General features: G+C 39.7%; 1 protein-coding gene across 17 annotated transcripts in view; it reads left to right on the forward strand.

The window, feature by feature from the left end:
- The window catches only part of SRPK2 (SRSF protein kinase 2), a 247,824-nt gene that overhangs the window by 197,677 nt on the left and 30,690 nt on the right, over positions 1 to 19,457 (forward strand). For all 17 annotated transcript variants that reach the window (XM_027574830.2, XM_027574839.2, XM_027574835.1 and 14 more), the window contains 5 exons: positions 4,945 to 5,053; positions 5,751 to 5,838; positions 6,034 to 6,121; positions 9,058 to 9,164; positions 19,116 to 19,281. In XM_027574830.2, coding sequence (XP_027430631.1) covers positions 4,945 to 5,053; positions 5,751 to 5,838; positions 6,034 to 6,121; positions 9,058 to 9,164; positions 19,116 to 19,281 — 558 coding nt within the window. The remainder of the gene's footprint in view (positions 1 to 4,944; positions 5,054 to 5,750; positions 5,839 to 6,033; positions 6,122 to 9,057; positions 9,165 to 19,115; positions 19,282 to 19,457) is intronic.

The following is a 19,457-nucleotide window of genomic DNA, read 5'->3' on the forward strand; positions in this document are numbered from 1 at the left end:
GCGAAAATTGGTCTGAATCAAAGTAATGCTGGCTTCATAGAGTGAGATTGGGAGTATTTCCTCCTTTTCACTTTTCAGGAAGTATGTAGAATTGTTAGTATTTTTCCTGTAAATGTTTGAGATTCTTCACCAATTCATATTTTATGGGAAGGTTTTTAAGTACAAATTGATTTTTTTAGAAACTGATACAGAGTTATTTAGGTATGTAATTCTTGATTGGAGCTTGGGTATGTTGTGTTTTTCATGGTATTTGTCCATTTAGTCTATATTTTCATATTTATAGGTATAAACCTATTTGTAATATTCTCTGCTGTCCTTTTAATAGTTATAAAATATGTAGTGATGTCACCTCACTTGTTTTGGTAATTTGTGTTTTCTTTCTTTTTTCCTTGGTCAACTTAGCCAGTTTATTATTTTCATTTTCTCGAAGAACCAGCTTTTGTTTTCACTGATTTCTCTCTTTTTTTATGTTTCTTATTTCACTGATTACAGCTCAGTGCTGTAATATTCTCTTCTTTCTTCTGCTTACTTGAAGTTACCTTTGTTCTTTTTCTGTTTTTTTAAGCTGGAAACTGAGCTTATTGATTTGAGATCTTTTTTCTGATGTGGGCATTTAGCGCTCTAAATTTTCCTCTTAAGTTTTAATGTTTTAGCAACATTTCAGAGATTCTGAGGTTAGGTTTCATTTCATTTAGTGTAAAATTCTTTATAATTTCCTTTTGATTACTTCTTTATCCCATAGGTTATTTTGAAGTGTGTTAGTTTTCCAATTTTGTGGTATTTTCTGTTACTCATTTTTAAGTTAATTCTATTGTGGTCTGAGAACATGCTTTATATGACTTGAATTTTTTAATATCCGTTGAAACTTGTTTTATGCCTAGTATATGTTTTATGTTGGTACATGTTCTGTGTACTTGAAAAAAATATTTGCTGTTGATTAGAGTGTCCTATAAATGTCAGTTATATCAAGTTGGTTGATAGTGTATTCAAATCTTCCATCTCCTTACTGCTTTTCTATCTGCTTGTTCTGTTAACTTTTGAGGAAAGGAGCACAGATGATCCCAGTGACCCCAGACGTGTCTGCATTATTGTTCTGTGAACAAACTGCTTTTTACCACACCTTCCTTTTTTAAGACTTTGTGTGTTGGAGGTGATTCTCAAGTTTTTCTTTAGACTTTTGATAGCCTTCAGTGGTTGTGGAGACAAACCTCCCCATCAGAGGACTGAGAAACTAGTGTTGGTACAAAAGAAATGAATACTTAATAGTACCTTTATTAGAAAATAAAGACTTTGCTGAAAATCCTTCCAAATGATTTTGTATGATAGACTTTTGAATTTTTGATTCACTCAAATTGACCCTATTTTTGGCTCAGCAAGGAAAAGAGAGTCATCTTTATCTTTGGCCAACAAGTCTAGAACAGCTAAGAAGGATAGTTTTAGAATTGTCTTCTTTGGAGCCGTAATAGTTGGAGTAGAGCTTTAGTTACAGTTTTCTTCAGTGTGCTGGAGGGATAGGAGTTGGAGAAGAAATCAGCGAGTGAACTTAATTACTTAACAATTTTTATTCTCTAGTATTTGTAATCCAATCTAATATTTTTTTTTAATAATCAGAGGTCAACTTCTAAGTGATAAGTGCATGGTTTTTTATATTAAATAATAGAAATAGTGAAGTACAAATGTGTCAGCTAAACCCCAAGTCATGGTAGTTCTCAGGTGCTTGAATCTTTCTGGTACTCTGCCTCATGCCATGAGCAGGGTCTTTGGGTAGCACTGTTGATAAATTCCTGTACTGCCTGTTGGTAAAGCAGCAAAAGGAGATGTCCTTATCTAGTCTGTGACTGTTATCAGTGTGCTAGACAGTGTTGTAAGCCATGGAGTGTCCACTGCTAGGAGTCATTATGGTGCACACTGTTAGCTGATCTCAGGGAATTGTAGAATTAATTGGGAGAGTTACTGGAGTGTCCACTTTCTCTAATTCTGTGGGTGTTGGGCAGGTTGGTGTGGTCTGCTATGGGGAGTCATGTTCTACCTTCTGGCAGCATGGATATTATTTACCCTTTTATGGGAAGAGGTTGAAAAATGGTCAGAAGAGACTTGTTTTCTATGGAGATCTGGGGGTTAGGGTAGGAGAATATATGGAATATAGGTTTGAAATTATGTCGTATTTTCAAAATAAAAGGATAAGCGTTTAGTACTTTTAATTGTTTTTATATTTGTATCAAAAAATTGCTTCTCTACCCCCTCTGGTTTTAGTTGGCCTGCCTTTAGGTATATCATTATTATTATTTTTAATCCTCTGCTAGGTACATTATTCTTAGATCATCTGTGGGCTCCTGAGATAACTGGACTAAACTAGTAATTTCTTTTGTTCAACTTTCAAAGTCCTATTGAAAAAGGAGTGGTTGTGCTTATGCAGTGATTATATTGGAAATATAGTGTTCTTCTGTTTTTGCTCATGTACACACTCTGGTTGTTGGAGAATCCAAGTCTGAAACATACCATAATGATACAAATTTCTTCTCTTTATGCGTAATTAAGTCATTTTTAAATTTAGAGACTTTAATGTTGGGAATAATATGCAGTTAAGTAGTATTAAGCTATCAAGTGTTCCCCAGTTACTAAGCTCTTCAGTTGTTAAAAATGAAATACATTTCTTCCTGGTGGACAGGGCATGGACTTTGAAGTCAGCCCCAGTTTCCAGCCCTGAACCTATTAACTTACTGTCTCTGAGACTTGTGTCCACTTCAGCAGTGTAGAAATCACACCATCTGCTTTATGGCGTGGTTGTAAAAAATGACATAGACACCAGCATTTCCTAAATACTTTGTGTTGTGAAATGTGCCTTTTTTTTTTTTTTAAGGAATCATTTCATGAGGAAATATGTCTGGTATTTGCCGCATGCTCTCTTCTCTTTGAGGTCCCACTGTGTGTTAAGACATTGGGCTCTTAGAACCCCTTGGTCAAGAAATCTGCTTTGCTTTGTTGAACTTCGAATTTCCCAAAAGGACTTCTCCTCCCTTCTTCTCCCCACCCCCACCGTGGAACACCTGCACCATATTGTAGTTTACGTTCTTTTCATGGAACATGGTTTTGAAAATAAAGTGCTGGGGCGCCTGGGTGGCGCAGTCAGTTAAGCATCTGACTCTTGGTTTCAGCTCAGGTCATGATCTCAGGGTCATGAGATCAAGCCCTGAGTCAGGCTCAGTGAGGCTCTACTTGAGATTCTCCCTCTCCTTCTGCCCCTCCTGCTCCTGCTCTCTCTCTCAAATAAATAAATAAATAAATCTTTTAAAAAAGGAAAGAAAAGAAAGTGCCAAGCACAGTGCCCCTGATTTGTACTTGGAAAATTACAAGTTTTTTCCTCCTCCTTTCCAGTGTTAATTTTAGTGGTTCAAAAATTGTATTGTAAACTCAGAGCCCCCTTCAATTTTAGTTTAACTTTCTAAGTAAGCAATAAGCCTTTTTCTCTTCCAGTTTTATTGAGATGTATTTAATAATATAGTACTGTATAAGCTTAATATGACTTGACATATGTGTATATTGTGAAATGAGCAAAACAGTGAGTTTAGTCACCACCTATTCATCCATTTAATAATTTGCTGTATTCTTGATTTATTATTCTTTAGTTTGTGTTTTTTACCCAGAATATTGTTAAAGACTTTGTTATTAAAATCTGAGAAATACTGATGTGTAGTGGTAGGAGAGTAAGAATCTTAGAAACTCAGTATCTGGTCAAATTCCTGCTTCACTAATTCAGTTGAGTAACGGTTTAAATATTCATAAACATTGATAGTATTTCTTGAAGTTTATTCCTAGCCCTCTGAAAGATACTGAGATGTACTAAAAGATGTGGCTTGGATACTTCTGCACCTGCCTTGAGCCTCTGAGCACTAGGTGGGAACGAACTATCCAAGTCTTTTTTGAGTGATTTTTAAGAATTCTGTAGATTTAAAAAATGAGAGATAACAACGTTGCAATAAAAAAGCAGATGTTAAAAGAATAAAACGTAGGAAAGCGTTTTTTTAGTAGAAAACTAAGATAAATAAAAAAGAATAAAAGTAATTTTATATGCAGAGATGTTTGTTGCTAACATCTTATCCCCTAGATTTTTCCTTGTGTGTTTTACAAAAATGGTATCATATTCTACACACTACCCTGTAGCCTGCTTATTTTATATCCAAATGTAGAGTAAGGTCTTCTTATGCCAGACATCTACGAAAGCACCCGTACCTTTCGAAGTACCTGCCTCAACAGGGTGTCCTCTCTCTCCAGCTTGTTTCTCAGCAGGGGCTTGAGGCTAGAGGAAGTGTGGGGAGAGGAGCAAGCTCCGTTGGAGGGTAAACTGTTGTACATTATATGATTCCTTGTTGGTTATGCATGAACTATTGGTGTATGCAGAATGAGGTAGAGTACACATCTTTATTTTGCTGAGTTATGTTCTACTGACCCAAAAGATTTGCATTGAATTTATTGCTTAAAAGAGAAGACGCCGACATGTGGAAAGGTCAAGAGCCGGTATGTGCATATTATGTACACCTAGACTTAAATATAAGCCTGAAATTATCGTTATGGAGTACTGGATGGTTTGATGTCTTTCTGGGTTAAATCAGAATGAATAGAAAGCCTAATAGCAAGTCAGAGGACATTTTTCTCTTGAAAGATATTTTTGAGAAAAAATCTTATATTATTAAACATACTTTGATCTGATTTTATTATTTAGAGCTTTCTTAAATGGTATCAAGACCTGACTAGAGGGAGCGCCTGGTGGGCTCAGTCAGCAGCAGAGCATGTAACTCTTGATCTTGTGGTCTTGAGTTCAAGCCCGATGTTGGGTGTAGAGATTACTTAAAAATAAATAAAATCTTTAAAAAAAAAACTGACACAAAGGAAGAGATTTTATTACTATTTTTCTGAAATTAAAAAAAAAAATTTTTTTAATAAAAGGTGGCTACCATCCAGTGAAAATTGGAGACCTCTTCAATGGCCGCTACCATGTTATTAGGAAGCTAGGATGGGGACACTTCTCAACTGTCTGGCTGTGCTGGGATATGCAGTAAGTGCTCTTTTGTCATTTGTGCATTTGATTTCTGGTCCAGTTCAACCTTTATAATCAGGTGTGGCTGAGGTTGTGCATGTATCGTACTTAGCACAGGCCTGCCTTGTCGGCTAGACATCCCTCCCCACCCCCCCAGTTTGAAGTTCACTTGTCTGTTACATTAACTTTCTTCTGCTTTTATATCTGAAGCTTATTCATTGAAATAGCATTACATCAGACATATGTTCTTGTGGTAATTCATCCATGTCAGAAAAATGTTCATATGTAAAATGATCATGTTTAGGCCTTTAAAATCAGTGGTTTCTGACTTTTTAAAGAAAAGTCACGACCCCATAGTATGAAACTGCGCTGCTACCCAGGACGCATACACATATGGTGTGTATGTGTATGTACTAAAACAGAAGTGTTACAAAATAAGAATTACCCTTAGTCTTTGTGATGAACTCTGACATTTTTCCAGTCCACCTTATTTTTATTAGGTAAAAACAAACACAAAGCAAAAAGATTGTTTTGATCCATTAGCCTCTTGCTTAATTGTGCCCACACAGTTGGAAAAGTACTATTTTAAAGGAAAGGTTATTCCCAGGCGGTCTCCCATCCAAGTACTAACCAGGCCCTATTTATTGAATAGATTTCATTATAATGATCACTTTTGCTGATAATATTAAAAATACGCTTTTTTTTTTTTTTTAAGGGGAAAAAGATTTGTTGCAATGAAAGTTGTAAAAAGTGCCCAGCATTATACAGAGACAGCCTTGGATGAAATAAAATTGCTCAAATGTGTAAGTACTATGAAAATGTGAATAATGCAAGAAAAATTAATGACTTAAAATTTTACAGAGGAATTTTTAAGTTCAAATACTGAATCTTTTATTTTTAAAAACATCACTTTTACTAAAATGTTTTTGGCTGGTTATAATGGAAATGACTTTCAGTCCGAAATGGTTCTGTTCTTGAATTAATTTTTCTTTCCATAGGTTCGAGAAAGTGATCCCACTGACCCAAATAAAGACATGGTAGTACAGTTAATCGATGACTTCAAGATTTCAGGCATGAATGGAATACGTATCCTTATTGACAGTTCTTTTGCTTCCTAATGACTTTTTGGTTCTAAAATATGGAAATAGGGGCACCTGGGTGGCTCAGTCGTTAAGCGTCTGCCTTCGGCTCAGGTCACGATCCCAGGGTCCTGGGATCGAGCCCCACATCGGGCTCCCTGCTCCGCGGGAAGCCTGCTTCTCCTTCTCCCACTCCCCCTGCTTGTGTTCCTTTTCTTTACTGTGTCTCTCTCTGTCAAATAAATAAATAAAATCTTTAAAAAAACATGGAAATATTTCAAGCTTATTTAAACTTCTGTTAGCTGTGCTGTATCAGTGTCCACATAAAGCCTCTAGTATCATTACAGAGTGTTATAAAATGGTATGCCAAAAAATTCCCCAATTCCCGCCAGTCCATTTCAGTGTCTTGTGTCATCTCTCTGAGGTCGTACAGAATCTTAAGCATCCTTCTTGTGCAGGCACCGGGCTCTTTACAGACAGCCCCTCTACCTTCACCATCAAGCTGGGGAGTGCCTTACATATGTGTAACGAGAGAGCAGAGAAAGATGAGCCACAGTCCTCTTTGCACATCACAAGGAGCAAAAGATTAGCGTGTCAAGAGCCAGGGCCTTCGCCTTCTTACCATGTTTGGAACAAATCCTTCATTTTGGTATTTGACCTGCTCAAGCTCCAGAAGCCTGAGGACAAAGCCTTCTCCCAGCTCACATCCTAGAATGGCACCCTGTTTCTGCGTCTCCTGAGCCTTAATCCCTGGGGAGGCACTTCCTTCATACCCTTTATGTCTGAAGGAGGTTCTATATTTCCTCTAGAGATTGGACTAGAGGCTACTAGTAAGTACCAGTGCCTGCTGGTGTCATCTTGCCCTTTGCCTCAAGATTGTTTTTGCTAGTTGCTGAGTGCATCCCCCCCACCTTTTTAAAAAGATTTATTTATTTATTTTTTATTTTTTATTTTTTTAAAGATTTTATTTATTTATTTGAGAGAGAGAGAGAGCATGAGAGGGGGGAGGGCCAGAGGGAGAAGCAGACTCCCCGCCGAGCAGGGAGCCCGATGTGGGACTCGATCCCGGGACTCCAGGATCATGACCTGAGCCGAAGGCAGTCGCCTAACCAACTGAGCCACCCAGGCGCCCTTATTTTTTTTTTTTTTTCAGCGAGATTGAGAGTGAGGGGGACAGAGAGAATCTCAAGCAGACTCCCCAGTGAGTGCGGGGCCCGATGCAGGGCTCAGTCTCATGACCCTGAGATCATGACCTGAGCCAAAATCAAGAGTCACATGCTCAACCAACCGAGTAACTCAGGTGCCGGTCCCCTCCTCCCCAACCTCCATAGACAGTCAGAGCTGGTCCTCTGCCCGGGTCTCCAGGAGAGTCTGTTTGTTTATGGGCGGGCAGGGCGGCCCCTCTTCTTGGATCAGTTCTGTAAGGCAGTTTGTTGGGGTAGCTGGCAGGGTTTCTTTTGAGAAACTACCTGACTTACAGGTAAATGGAGTGTTTTGGATATACACATGCCAGTGGCTGTTTTTACCATTAAATAAAATGCTAGGAAACCATTATAGTCCAGGTGGTCAGTGCTTTGAAGAAGACTTAGGTCATAATTTAGAAATCTTGGCCTCTGACTCTATGTCTTTTACTAACTTTAATCCTTAGTTTGCCTTTTTTTAATAAGGATTTGGGAAATAGAAACTTTTGGCTTTAGATTATCTATGCATAAGTCTATAATGCTCTCCAACATTGTAGAAAATATTTAAAAATTTTTCATTAAAAATATTTAAAGCAACAGTTATTGTGATAATGTGACTGGCAGATCCAGGTATTGTAGGAAATATTAAATCAACTAACCTGCTTTAATGGCCTATCTGTAGGCTTCCAGGGATGAACGATGTATTCTCAAGAGGTTTCAGAGCCATTTTAAATCTTCCTGTATGAATAACATGAATATATTTGTATGATGGACTTCGGTGGGTCATAGTAGAATTTCTATTTAAAAAAAAAACAAAAAAAAACCCACCCAGATTCCTAAGATTTCATTATTATAAGTGGGTCTTAAGTGCCATGTCTTATATTATGATCATATGTTATTGAAAACTGCTTAGAGTATTAAAGTTGATCTGGTTCTGCAATGAAAGATACTATTGAAGGAAAAGATTAAATATCTTCACTGTGTTTTGTAAATTTTTATTTTATAAAGTGTTTCATGGATTTGAATTTAGGCAGGCAGGGAGGACACTTAAGACAGGGTTTTTTGGGTGTCCCGTTCCCCCCCTACCCCCTGCCATCAGTTTTTATGAGGTTTCAGCCTTGCTCACTTTCATTATGGCTGATTATCAGGGAGGGGGTGTTGAAATGAGCAAGAGTGCAGGGAGGTGCAGGGTTGCGTCATGGCCCAGCCACCTTGGGACTGTGTGACGCCGGAGAGCTCCTCCAGGTCTCGCCTCTGTGCGGGGGTAGGCACATTGTTTGACGAGCATACATTGACTAACACATAGGATATAAGTACTTAGTAAATGTTAGATCTATTTATTTTGGTGAGAAATGGCACATGACCACTTCTGGTATTATTGGTAGTAGTGACATTGCATTTTAAACATTTTAAAGTATTTTTGTTTTTGTGGGTTTTTTTTGTTTTCAGAGAGAGAGAGTTTCACGCATGCAGGTATACACAAGCAGGGGGAGGGGCAGAAGGGGAGGGAGAGGGAGAGGAAGAATCCCAAGCAGTTTCCATGCTGAGCATGGAGCCCCATGTGGGGCTCGATCTCACAAACCCTGAGATCATGACCTGAACCGAAACCAAGAGTCAGACACTTAACTGACTGTGCCACCCAGGCACCCCGTGATGTTGCATTTTATAAAGAAAAAATTGCCAAGTGCCACAAAGATGCTGCTTTGAGTAATTGCATCACTCCAGGAAATGTATCTGCAAATGATCCTTAACCATGTCCCAGATGTCTGCATGGTCTTCGAAGTACTCGGCCACCATCTCCTCAAGTGGATCATCAAGTCCAATTACCAAGGCCTCCCAGTACGTTGTGTGAAGAGTATCATTCGACAGGTGAGGATGTGAGGACAGCCCCCGCCCACCAGTACCTAATTGGCTAGCTTTTAACGAAAATTCCTGTCCTTAAATACACACACACACACACACACACACACACACACACGTATACACGCATGCACACACACATATAAATATAATCCCTGTTTCACAAATATATACATGTATATCACAGTGCATAATATTTTGAACTTGTTACATCAACTTTATTTAATCACATGCCATTCTGTCTTGCAAAAAGGGCAGTATGTAAATTTCAAGTATGCATTTCTTTTGGTGTGTTGACTTTTTTTTAAGGTAAGTAAAATGGCATACTGAGAAATTGTTTTATCTAATATCATTACTATGAAATGTCCCACTTAGTTCCTTAGAAAATAATTCAGAAGAAATAGGTAATGTTTGTTTACTGTTTCTGTGTATCTTTGGATGAAGGCTAAATGAAAGATAGTATGAGGAATGTTGAAGTTATATAGGGAGTACTGTGTTAGATTTGTACCCTGTTCAGTTGCCTTGACAAAACCTTTAGCTAGGGTCTGGTTCAGGGATGATGTTCCAGCAAGTGTTGATAGAATGAAAGTATACACATATGGAAGATCTCCTAATTAGAAAATTTACCAGATTCAGTTTTCTGCATGGAATACATCAGTCTGTATTCCTCATTGCCCTTATAGCCTACATTAGGAAAGTTGCAGATACAACTTATTCTGAATTACCATGTTCTGATATCATGGACAATTGCTATGGATAATTCTGCAGAGTACATAATATATCAGGGGGGTTGTTTGGTTTGCTTGAGAAGAGGATTAGGTGATTGGGCGTCCATCCCTTGCCCCCTAGGCCCAGAGCTTAAGCTAAACCTACTCGGGAGGTTTCCAGACCTGAAGTAAAGGCCCTGGTCTTACAATTCTCACATAGGAAAAGAATCAGGGAATGATTCACAATTAAAGAATTGTGAATTCAAGAGATGGGTCCCTACAAGAGAACCTTCCTAACAACTGTAGATAGTATTTGCATACATGCATATGAGTAGGTTTTTAAACCCATTTTATAAAAAGTTTGGAGCTTACATGGGTTTGTGAAAGCATCTTAGATTTTGCTTATGGAGTTGTACATAGGTAGCATTATTTAGTCAGCCTGAGTGTTCATCATTTATTTTTGTTTCTTTGCATTGCAAATTGGCAGCTTATCTTCTAACATTATAGACGTTACACGAAAAGAGAGGCTGAAGAGAGAAGGGCACTTTGCCTTGGCTTATCCAGTGAAATATTGTTCCCGTACACAGTATTATGCTGGGTATACGTATATGCCCTTTGCGGACTTGTGGTCAGCTTTGGATTAATAATAATACCTGTTCCCTTTTAGATTTTAGATAGTAGCATTTTAATTTATTATTTTCACATGGTTAATATCTCAAACCAAAAAACAATTTCCCTTTAATGTGGGCAGGGGGAAGAGGGGACGGTTGTGATTAACCTTATTTGGAGTTTTTTGACCCCTGAATGACACTTTGGTGTTTATAGCTATTAGTGGCAACTCTGAACTCTAAAAATCATCTTGTTAAAAAACCCTGAAAAAATGTCTTAATTATCTCTGATAAATCCTGAAAAGATTTACATATTCTAACAAAAAGCAAATAATTTGAAAAACTCCAGCTCGTGTGTATTTCACGTAGGTCTGTCATCCCCTGGAATCCTGTACTTTGAAAGATGTCTGTGGTTGCCATAGGTGACTGACCACCGCACAGCTCAGGCTGGGCCGTGAAAGGAGGTGACTTCGCAGATGAACCATTGATATTTATTTTGTGTTCCAGAACACAGAAACAAAATGTAGGCTTTCTCAGCAAATGAAAGTGTCTGTAAATCTAAAAATGAAATTCTTGGAGTTTAATGGAATTTTCATGGGTCCTTGCTGAATGAACAAATGATTTTAATGAGTGCATAATTCACACACACTGTGCTTTGGGGACTGAGAACTCTTACAGTGCTTTATTGGTCTAGAAAAATTTCAAGGTGAAATTTTCATTTTCTGTACTTAGTTATTGCAGGCAATATTTAGAATTTTTGCTTTTAGTGTGACCCACCTTTAATTTTATTTAAGAAAAATATGGATTTTGGATTTCTTTCCCTAAACTTGTAACTTTCAAAGTAGGAAATTGTTGTCTATCCCAGTTAGTAATCTGTATCACCTGAAATTCCCTTCATTCCCTTGGATTCAGCCTGTGGATTCACTGTTTTTGACTCCTAAGTAATAGAGGGAAGATCCTTTATTAATAGACCTCACAGTTTCAGTGCTTCCCAGAACAGACAAGGTCGACCAGCTCTCTCAGAGTCTGTCACTGTGTGGCCTCCCTTTCCTTCGAAGTCAGGTGTGGCCGACCCGGTTCCAATCCCCTGTCGTTGGTCTCTTGGTGTGCCTCACTAATCACCTAGCCACCGTCCCTCCTGTGCCCTGCCTTCTATTCCTGATCTTTCCATTTCCAGCACCACCGCCCTTAGTTCAGACCCTTTATCGCCTCCAGCCAGTACCTTTTCATGGGCTTCTGCCTTTTCTTCCAGAGTCCTGCTCATCCTACTCTGTTTCCCTGTGCCAATTTTTTCTCCTTTCCATTGGCAGTTACCTTCCGAAACAAAACTTTGCTTCATTTAGAAACCTTTAGTGGCTTTCCAGTGCCTGTTGTCTGAAGGTTAATATTTGCTTTCAGGAAGCTACATGTGGGGTGAGAACAAGCTTGGGTTTTGGTGTCAGATGTACCCTTCTCTAGCGAGGAACTTAGGGTAAGTTCCTTAACCTCCTTAAGCTACAATTTCATCATGAGTAAAATGGGAATAATAAAGATACTTTCCTTGCTGATTATTGTTACACATAAAGGGATGGTACTATTGATGATTATAGATTTTTATTCAGTGCTACTTAGTATGTGCCAGGCATCGCTGTCAGTACTTTGCAAATTTTAATCCATTGAATCTTCACAGTAACTCTATGAAATAGGTATTTTTACCCTTCCATTTTATGGAAGAGGAATGGAAGTGTGGAGAGTTTAAGTAACTTGCCTCCAGCCAAGAAGTGACTTAAAGTAGTAGTAAGCTGTGGAAGGGGCATTCATACCCAGAGCATCTGGTTCTGGAGTGCTTACCTTTAGCATTTTGCCAAGTAGCATATGATACCTTTAGAATCATACTTGGCCTAATGTCCAATAAAAGTTAAATCACTGTTCTTCCTATGAACGTGTTTAAGGTTTTCACCCATCTGGTATCAGCCCGTATTTCCCCTTGCAAACCCCGATTCAGCTTTTATTTCCTGGCGGGTCAGTGTTTCGCCATTAATCTTTTAAATAGGTAATGCACGTTAAGTGTTCTGAAATGTTAGGTCCTTCAGGTACCCAGTTTCTCTCCCAGAGTCAACCAAGTTACCAGTCTCTTATGAGTGGTCAAAGATGCCCAAGCATTTATAAATACATGCAGATTTACCTGATTTTTTATTCATAAATTTTTACTAGTTTCATTTTGTAGGTATTTTAGAGAAAGTACTCACCTGACCATTTTTTAGCTGCACATCTTTGATCATTTCTTTTGTCTTAGACTGACGATAATACCACCCTTTCTTTTCTACCCATGCTTTGAAAGACTCAACCAGAATCCTGTTTCCCTGACGAAGCCTTCCCACACTACCCCAGTTAAGAATGCTCTCTCTTCCCTCCTCGGTCTGCCTGCAGCCTCCATTTGGGCCTTTCCTGATGATCGTAGCTTCTTCCTATATACGCCCCAGTTTCACAGTCCTGGCACTATTGACATTTTGGTCTGGAAAATTCTTTGTTGTGGGGACCTATCTTGTGTATTGTAGGGTGTTCAACAGCATTTGAACCAACTCCACCAACTAGATGCTTGTATCAGCCACCACCACCCCAGTTGTGACTATTTTAAAGGTCTCTAAACTTTGTCAGATGTCCCTGAGGAGGCAGAATTCCCTCCAGTGGAAAACCACTGGAATAGGGGGTAGGTGCCTTGCCAACAGGCTTCACTTCATATTATACCTTTGGCACTTACTGTTTTGTGACCCTGATCCAATGATGTCACCTCTGTGAGCCTGTTTTCTCATTTGTAAAATTGGGATGGTAGTAGGTCATTTGTGGAGATTAACATGGAGGGACTGATGACAGAGCATCCAGTGTGGTGACCAGCGTGAAGTAGCCGGGGTGTCCCCCCACCTGCGTTGTGAGCTCTTGGAGTTACGAGTTGTGTGTGAATCCTGTGTGTCTTTGGAGCTTCCTTCTTGCTGGGGGTGGTCAAAGAATGTTTCTGATGGGTTGTCTTTTCTAAAATGAAAGAAGTATACGTTCCTCTTTTTATTCTATAAAATGGCTCACTTTCTCTGATTTGATGGGCTCGTGGACCGACATTACTGCTCGTTTGTATTTTAAAAGTAATGACATAATTGAATTATCTGTCTTTTCAGGGTTTCCCATACACTGTTCTCAGTCCCTTGGTCAGTTCTTAGCTGTCCTCCTATAGTCCTGGTGACCTTGTGCTGGGTCGAAGAAGAGCCATGCTGGTGGTGTCTGGGATGCCGTGTGCAGCCTCTGACTTTCCCAGACCGCTTCTCTGGCTCAGGTGTGGAGTCTTACGTTGGTCTGTTCACCCCCCAGCTTTCATTTCTTCTTTTTAAATCAGCTTTAGTGAGGTCTGTTTCATGTCTTGCTCTTACTTCTAAATCCAGAAGAAGAAACAGGATGATAGTGTTGGCCGTGTTTATTTGTGGTGCATGAAAGGTAGGGCTTCTTCAGACGCTCCTGCTCTTCTTTAAACGTGGCTTTGACTTGCTTATATATTGAAAGGGTATTTTACTTTTTAAAACTTTATGGTTCAATTCATTGCCCTTTACAGGAAGCTGTAAGGAAATGGCCTTCTTGGTAAGGGCAGGGCCGTGAGTTTGGTGACTTTGCTACAGTACTGGAAAAACTAGCAGTTGCAGCTTGTAGCTCTGGATTTTTAAATTCTTATTACTCTTTTCTATAACTCTGATTGTCACTAGCATTTACAATGCTGTTTGACACCCACTTTTTAACCTGATGGTTTGAATTCAGGTGGTATAATTCCAGAACCCATGCTCTAAACTGCAAGGTCCTGTGCAATGTCTACATGGAAAGATCTGGGAGCATTTAGGTTATAGCATGTGTTTGTGAAAAGTGTGCATTTGTGGGTCTGTTGGTGGTAAATGGTTTTCTTTGCCTTATAGTAGAGCTGGTAACTAGATTGTTTGAAAGGATAGCCATTAAATGCTATTTACTAAGTGATTTGTAATTGGTAATGTGTGCTGAGGGGGCTTGTAAAATGCAGTGCTTTTCCACAGCCCGCTTCTGTGGGGCAGACGAAGAGCCTGGCCCTGCTTGGGCAGGCTGAGTCGCCTGTTAGCACTGAATGTTTTTGTCTACACTGAGTATCTATTTACCATTTCATTTATGTCACTGTTCCTAGTTGTCAGCGAATTCATGATCACTGAGCCAGGAATCAGTGATAGAAGATTAAGTTGGTAAACATTTTTTATATTCATTGTGGTCGCACATATGGTTCTGTCCTAACTTGGAATTCTTCTCTTCAGAAGGTTGGGTCCTCGACTCAGAAATGTGGTAAGCCCCTTTTCCCAGCTCAGCGCTCTGCGGCGCCCTCTACGTGCTGGGCACGGAGGCCTTCTCTTTCCTCCTGACTGTGTTCAGAAGAACACGGCTGCAGGGTTTTCTCATGAATTCTCAGTAGTCCGAGTCAGAACACGGAGCAGAAGGCTGTTTCATGTCAAGGCAGACGAGGACAGTGTCCACTGAAACTTTTGTGTGTGTGCGCATCCAGTTCTTGCCCCCTTCCGTTGACCTGGGATTCCCACACTTCTCTGTTCAGTTTAATTGTCAGAATCATCAGAAGCAGGTTGTAGAGTTGACCTCATGTCTGTTTAGCAGAGGAGAGAAATCCAGTGGGAGCCTTAGCTTTCCTAGTAGGAAAGTGTCTGGGCTTGAAGAGAGCCCCTCTGGTGCTTTCCTCCCCAGCACAAGGTGTTAGTATCTTGGCGAAGGGCTCTTGCATGCGTCAGCCTCTCCTGCTGCCTGTTGGGCTCCCCTGGATGCCACGTTAGTAAGACCTTAACAGAGTAAGAGGCCAGCCAGGTCGCCTTGCCGTGTGTCCTCTGTTCAGCTGTGGGAGGAAGAAAGTCCCCAGGTGGTGACCAGAGTCAGAAAATAATTTAGAAATCTGCTCTCATTTTGTTTCTCTTCACAGTTTAGGATTTTGGAGAAAGCTTCATTCTCTGGGTGGTGAGCAGGGCCCGGAAGACATCTTTGAGAGAAGTTCCCAGAGTTCTCTCAACTCGCTCCTCCCCTTCTGTCTGCGAGATCACGGGAACGATTGTAGCAAGCTGTGGCAGAGAGGGGTAGGCTTATGTTGTTAGCACCAGGAATAGATGCTCTCTGCCATGTTCATAGGTGTACAGAAAGAAACTTGAGAGACTGTCTTGACCAAGCCTCTTATTTTACAGGTGAATTTGAGGTCAGGGAAGGGGACTTGCTCTGAGCCATAGCTAGTTAGTATCTGAACCAGAAATGGGGGCTCCTGGCTCCCAGCCCTGGGCTTCTGAGGGTGTGATCCAGCTCCGCTGAATGAGGTGCAGGCCTGCCTCCGGCCCATCTGTGCGTACACTGATCTCAGCCCTCATGGCCGCTGTGGAGTCAAGCAGGCAGAGGATCTCCCTGCAGCCTCTGCTGCCTCCTGCTGCTGAGGCTAAGTATGTTTTTTTTTAGTCAAGAAAGACAAATATACTGGGCCTGGCGAGTGCAGGAAACACAGAAAATTAGTAAAGGCTCCTTTTAACTCTGTTCTTCAGATTTTGCAAGAGGAGAGCTATCCTTGGGCATGAAGCTTGATTCACTGCTTTTCTCTTTTTTGTGCATCATCATAGTTATTCTGCATAAATGGTTATGAGATTGCCCATCATTACTGTTTATTCTGGATTCTGGGGTGCTTTATTGCTTTAAACTTCACTGGCTGAGAACAGAAATGCCATTTTTCAAAAATAACCATTCTTTTTAGTCTACAGCTAAAGACTTTAAAAAAAATTGTAGTTTAGAATTAAAAGAAGTTATGGCATCAGAATTTCATTGCTGGGATGTGCCACAGAATTTATCAGGGATAGCCCACTCATAGGTGGGAGAAATGAGACCCAGAGAAATTTAATAAGTGACTTAGCAAAGTTAGTTACTTAGTCAATGTCAATACAAGTGTTCTGACTTAGTTCAGTTCTCCCATTTATTTTGAGCTTCCTGTGAACTAGATGTTGTTTTTTGTAGATTTTCCATAGATTATTTCTAATTCTTACCATATTTCTACTTAGTAGATATATTCCCCTTTTTTTAAAATATGATAGTGGAGGCTCAGACAGCATAAGTACTTTGCCTAGTGAGTGAATGATCTGGCAGCAGGCTAGGAGTGGCGTGAGTCCCAAGGCCGTGTTTTAACACCACACTGTGCTGTGTCTCAACTTTCCTTTAAGATTTGCATTATCTTAATTAATTTACTTAATTTGTCTCAGCAGTCAGTTCTTCCACTGTGTTCATCATCAGACATTATAAGCTGTCCTTCTTAAGGAAAGGTAACCCAGTTGCGTGCAATTGCAAATATTTAAAAAATCTGGAACTTAACTTCTTGCTGAGAACACTGTGTTCATCTCAAGTGCCTCCTTCTCATTGGGAACTCATGAACACATTTGGATACTGGATCACATTAACTCTTCCTTGTGTAGCCTCCCACACAGTAAAACAACCTGACCACCACAAAAGAGCTAAGGTGGAAAGATAGGAATGACTCAGGCATGAAATGGTGGTGAAGAGATACTGACATTTTTACTTTGAGGTAATATTTGAGAATTGAAATGCAGTTTCAGTTGGAATAATTTTAAACTTTAAAGTTTCTCAAAAATCTTGTTCCTTTCCCTCCATAGGTTAGAAATCATTACTGTTCCTGTCTATTAATTTCTTGTATTCTCAGACTCTCTCTTGTTATTCAGATACAAAAATTCTCCATATTATTTCAGTTTGAACAAAGAAGATGCATGAATGTCAGTGAATAACATATAGGCCCCTTGGATTGTGTTCCCATCAGGATTATAACCTAATTCTTTATGGAAACGTCTAACGACGTTTCTTCCTGGTCCTTTGATGTTTTAAACATAATTTAATAGTTCTAATTGCAGTACTATTGCAAACATTAAATGTTAATTTTAAGGCAAAGAAAACAAGTGCCTTTCCTTCTGTTTTTCTGGTTTTATCTGTTTCACTGTTTGGTGCTTACTAAGAACTTGTTTGTTACCCATGGTTCGTCTTGGTTTCTTTTCGGCCAATCCCTTTCCTCCTCCTGGCATAAGACGGTAAGCTCTTTGAGGACATAGGGGCTATAAGCCCCAGGAGACAAGGAGCTTCATTTATTGCTGTAGGTCAGACACCTGGAATTAGGTGCATGACCTGTTCCAGGAGCTTGACTGATACTTGGTCAGCTGAAGTCATGTAAAAATACTTTCTAGGGAAAGTTATTTTAGATGGGTATAGAGATTTTCATCCTGTTTAAGAGATGAGTTTTCCTTTTCTCATTTTCCTTGTGGAACCTCTCTCTGCTCATTTCCCAATGCTGTTGTCTGTTAAGGTTGTTTAGCTATTTACAGTAGACAGAAGCATTGGGCTGTTGCTGAGAACTTTCTAGAATTGGAAATACATATAATGGATACGTATTATGTGTCTACTGCTTGCCCACTTTCTTGTCTGTTGTGGACAAGACCCCTAAATGATTTAAAGTGTATGATGATATTTATTAAGTGCTAATATTTACTGAGCATGTAGAATTTCTAATGTATAGGAGCATGATGGGAATATTTTAAAAATACATTTTTGTTTATGGGAAGAATTGAAAGATTCCTCTCTAACGGAAATAATTCCAGAAATACTGTGGCCTTGTATTTAGGTCACTGCACTCTAAGTTTTGTGGGTTTTGTTTTTGTGGATATTTTGGTTCAGCAGTTTCTTTGAGTTCAGTGCTGTCATGTGGTCTGGATTCCACAGCTGTTTAATCCTCCTTTCGTGCAGTATTAAAAATGTATACACATCATTAGACATCACAGAGACGCAGATCACACATCACACCCACTAGGGTGACTCAAATAAAAAAGATAACAAAGTGTAGGCCATGACGAGGGTGGAACCCTCATACGTTCTCATGGGAATGTGACAAGGGCGGCTGCTGTATAAAACAAGAGTTACCCCACGACCTAACAGTTGTACGCCCAAGTATACACCCAAGAAAAATAAAAACGTATGTCTACATAAAAACTCATATGTGAGTGTCCATAGCAATATTATTTGTGGGAACCAAAAAGGGGAAACAATCCAAATATCCATCAGGTAAAGGGCTGAACAAAATATAGCATATCCAGTGGAATAGTGTTTGACAGTTTACAGGAACAGAAGTACATGCTACACATGGATGGACCTTTAAAACATTATGCCAGTTATAAAAGACCACTTTGTATGATTTGGTTTATATAAAATGTCCAGAACCAGCAAATGTGTGGAGATAGAAAGTAGATTGGTGGTTGCCTAGGGCTGGGGAGCTGACAGAAAACGGAGAGTGACTGTCAGTGGTAGGGTGTTTCTTTTTTGGGTGATGAAAATGTTCTAGTTTACATAGTGGTGATGGTGCAAATCTAAAAACCATGGGATTGTACACCGGAAAGGGTGAATTTTGTGTAAATTACATCTCAATAAAGTTGTTATAAACAGAGTATAGGTACAGATGTGTTTGCTTCCATGAACATGAAGTGTCTACTGTATTTGGTGCCTTGTGGTTATGTTACCTATTTTACAAATGTTGAACAACGAAGGTATTAATAATTCCTGTCTTCTCTTGATTTTACTATGACCAGGTCCTTCAGGGGTTAGATTATCTGCATGGTAAGTGCAAGATCATTCATACTGACATAAAGCCGGAGAACATCTTGATGTGTGTGGATGATGCGTATGTGAGAAGAATGGCAGCCGAGGCCACCGAGTGGCAGAAAGCAGGTGCTCCTCCTCCTTCGGGATCTGCAGGTGAGGGACCCGAGCCGGCTTTGTTTCAGTTTGTTTCGGGGCAGGGAGAGCCAGCAGAGCTGCCCACGGAAGGCATCTGGCTCATTGAGTCAGACGTATACCTGTTAGGAACTTTCGGAAGAGTCTGATTGCTAGAAATAAGGAGACCTGTTCCTTGAAAAGGAAGATGCCCCAAT

Source organism: Zalophus californianus, chromosome 12 (genome assembly GCF_009762305.2).
Source record: "Zalophus californianus isolate mZalCal1 chromosome 12, mZalCal1.pri.v2, whole genome shotgun sequence".
NCBI classification, from domain to species: Eukaryota; Metazoa; Chordata; class Mammalia; order Carnivora; family Otariidae; genus Zalophus; species Zalophus californianus.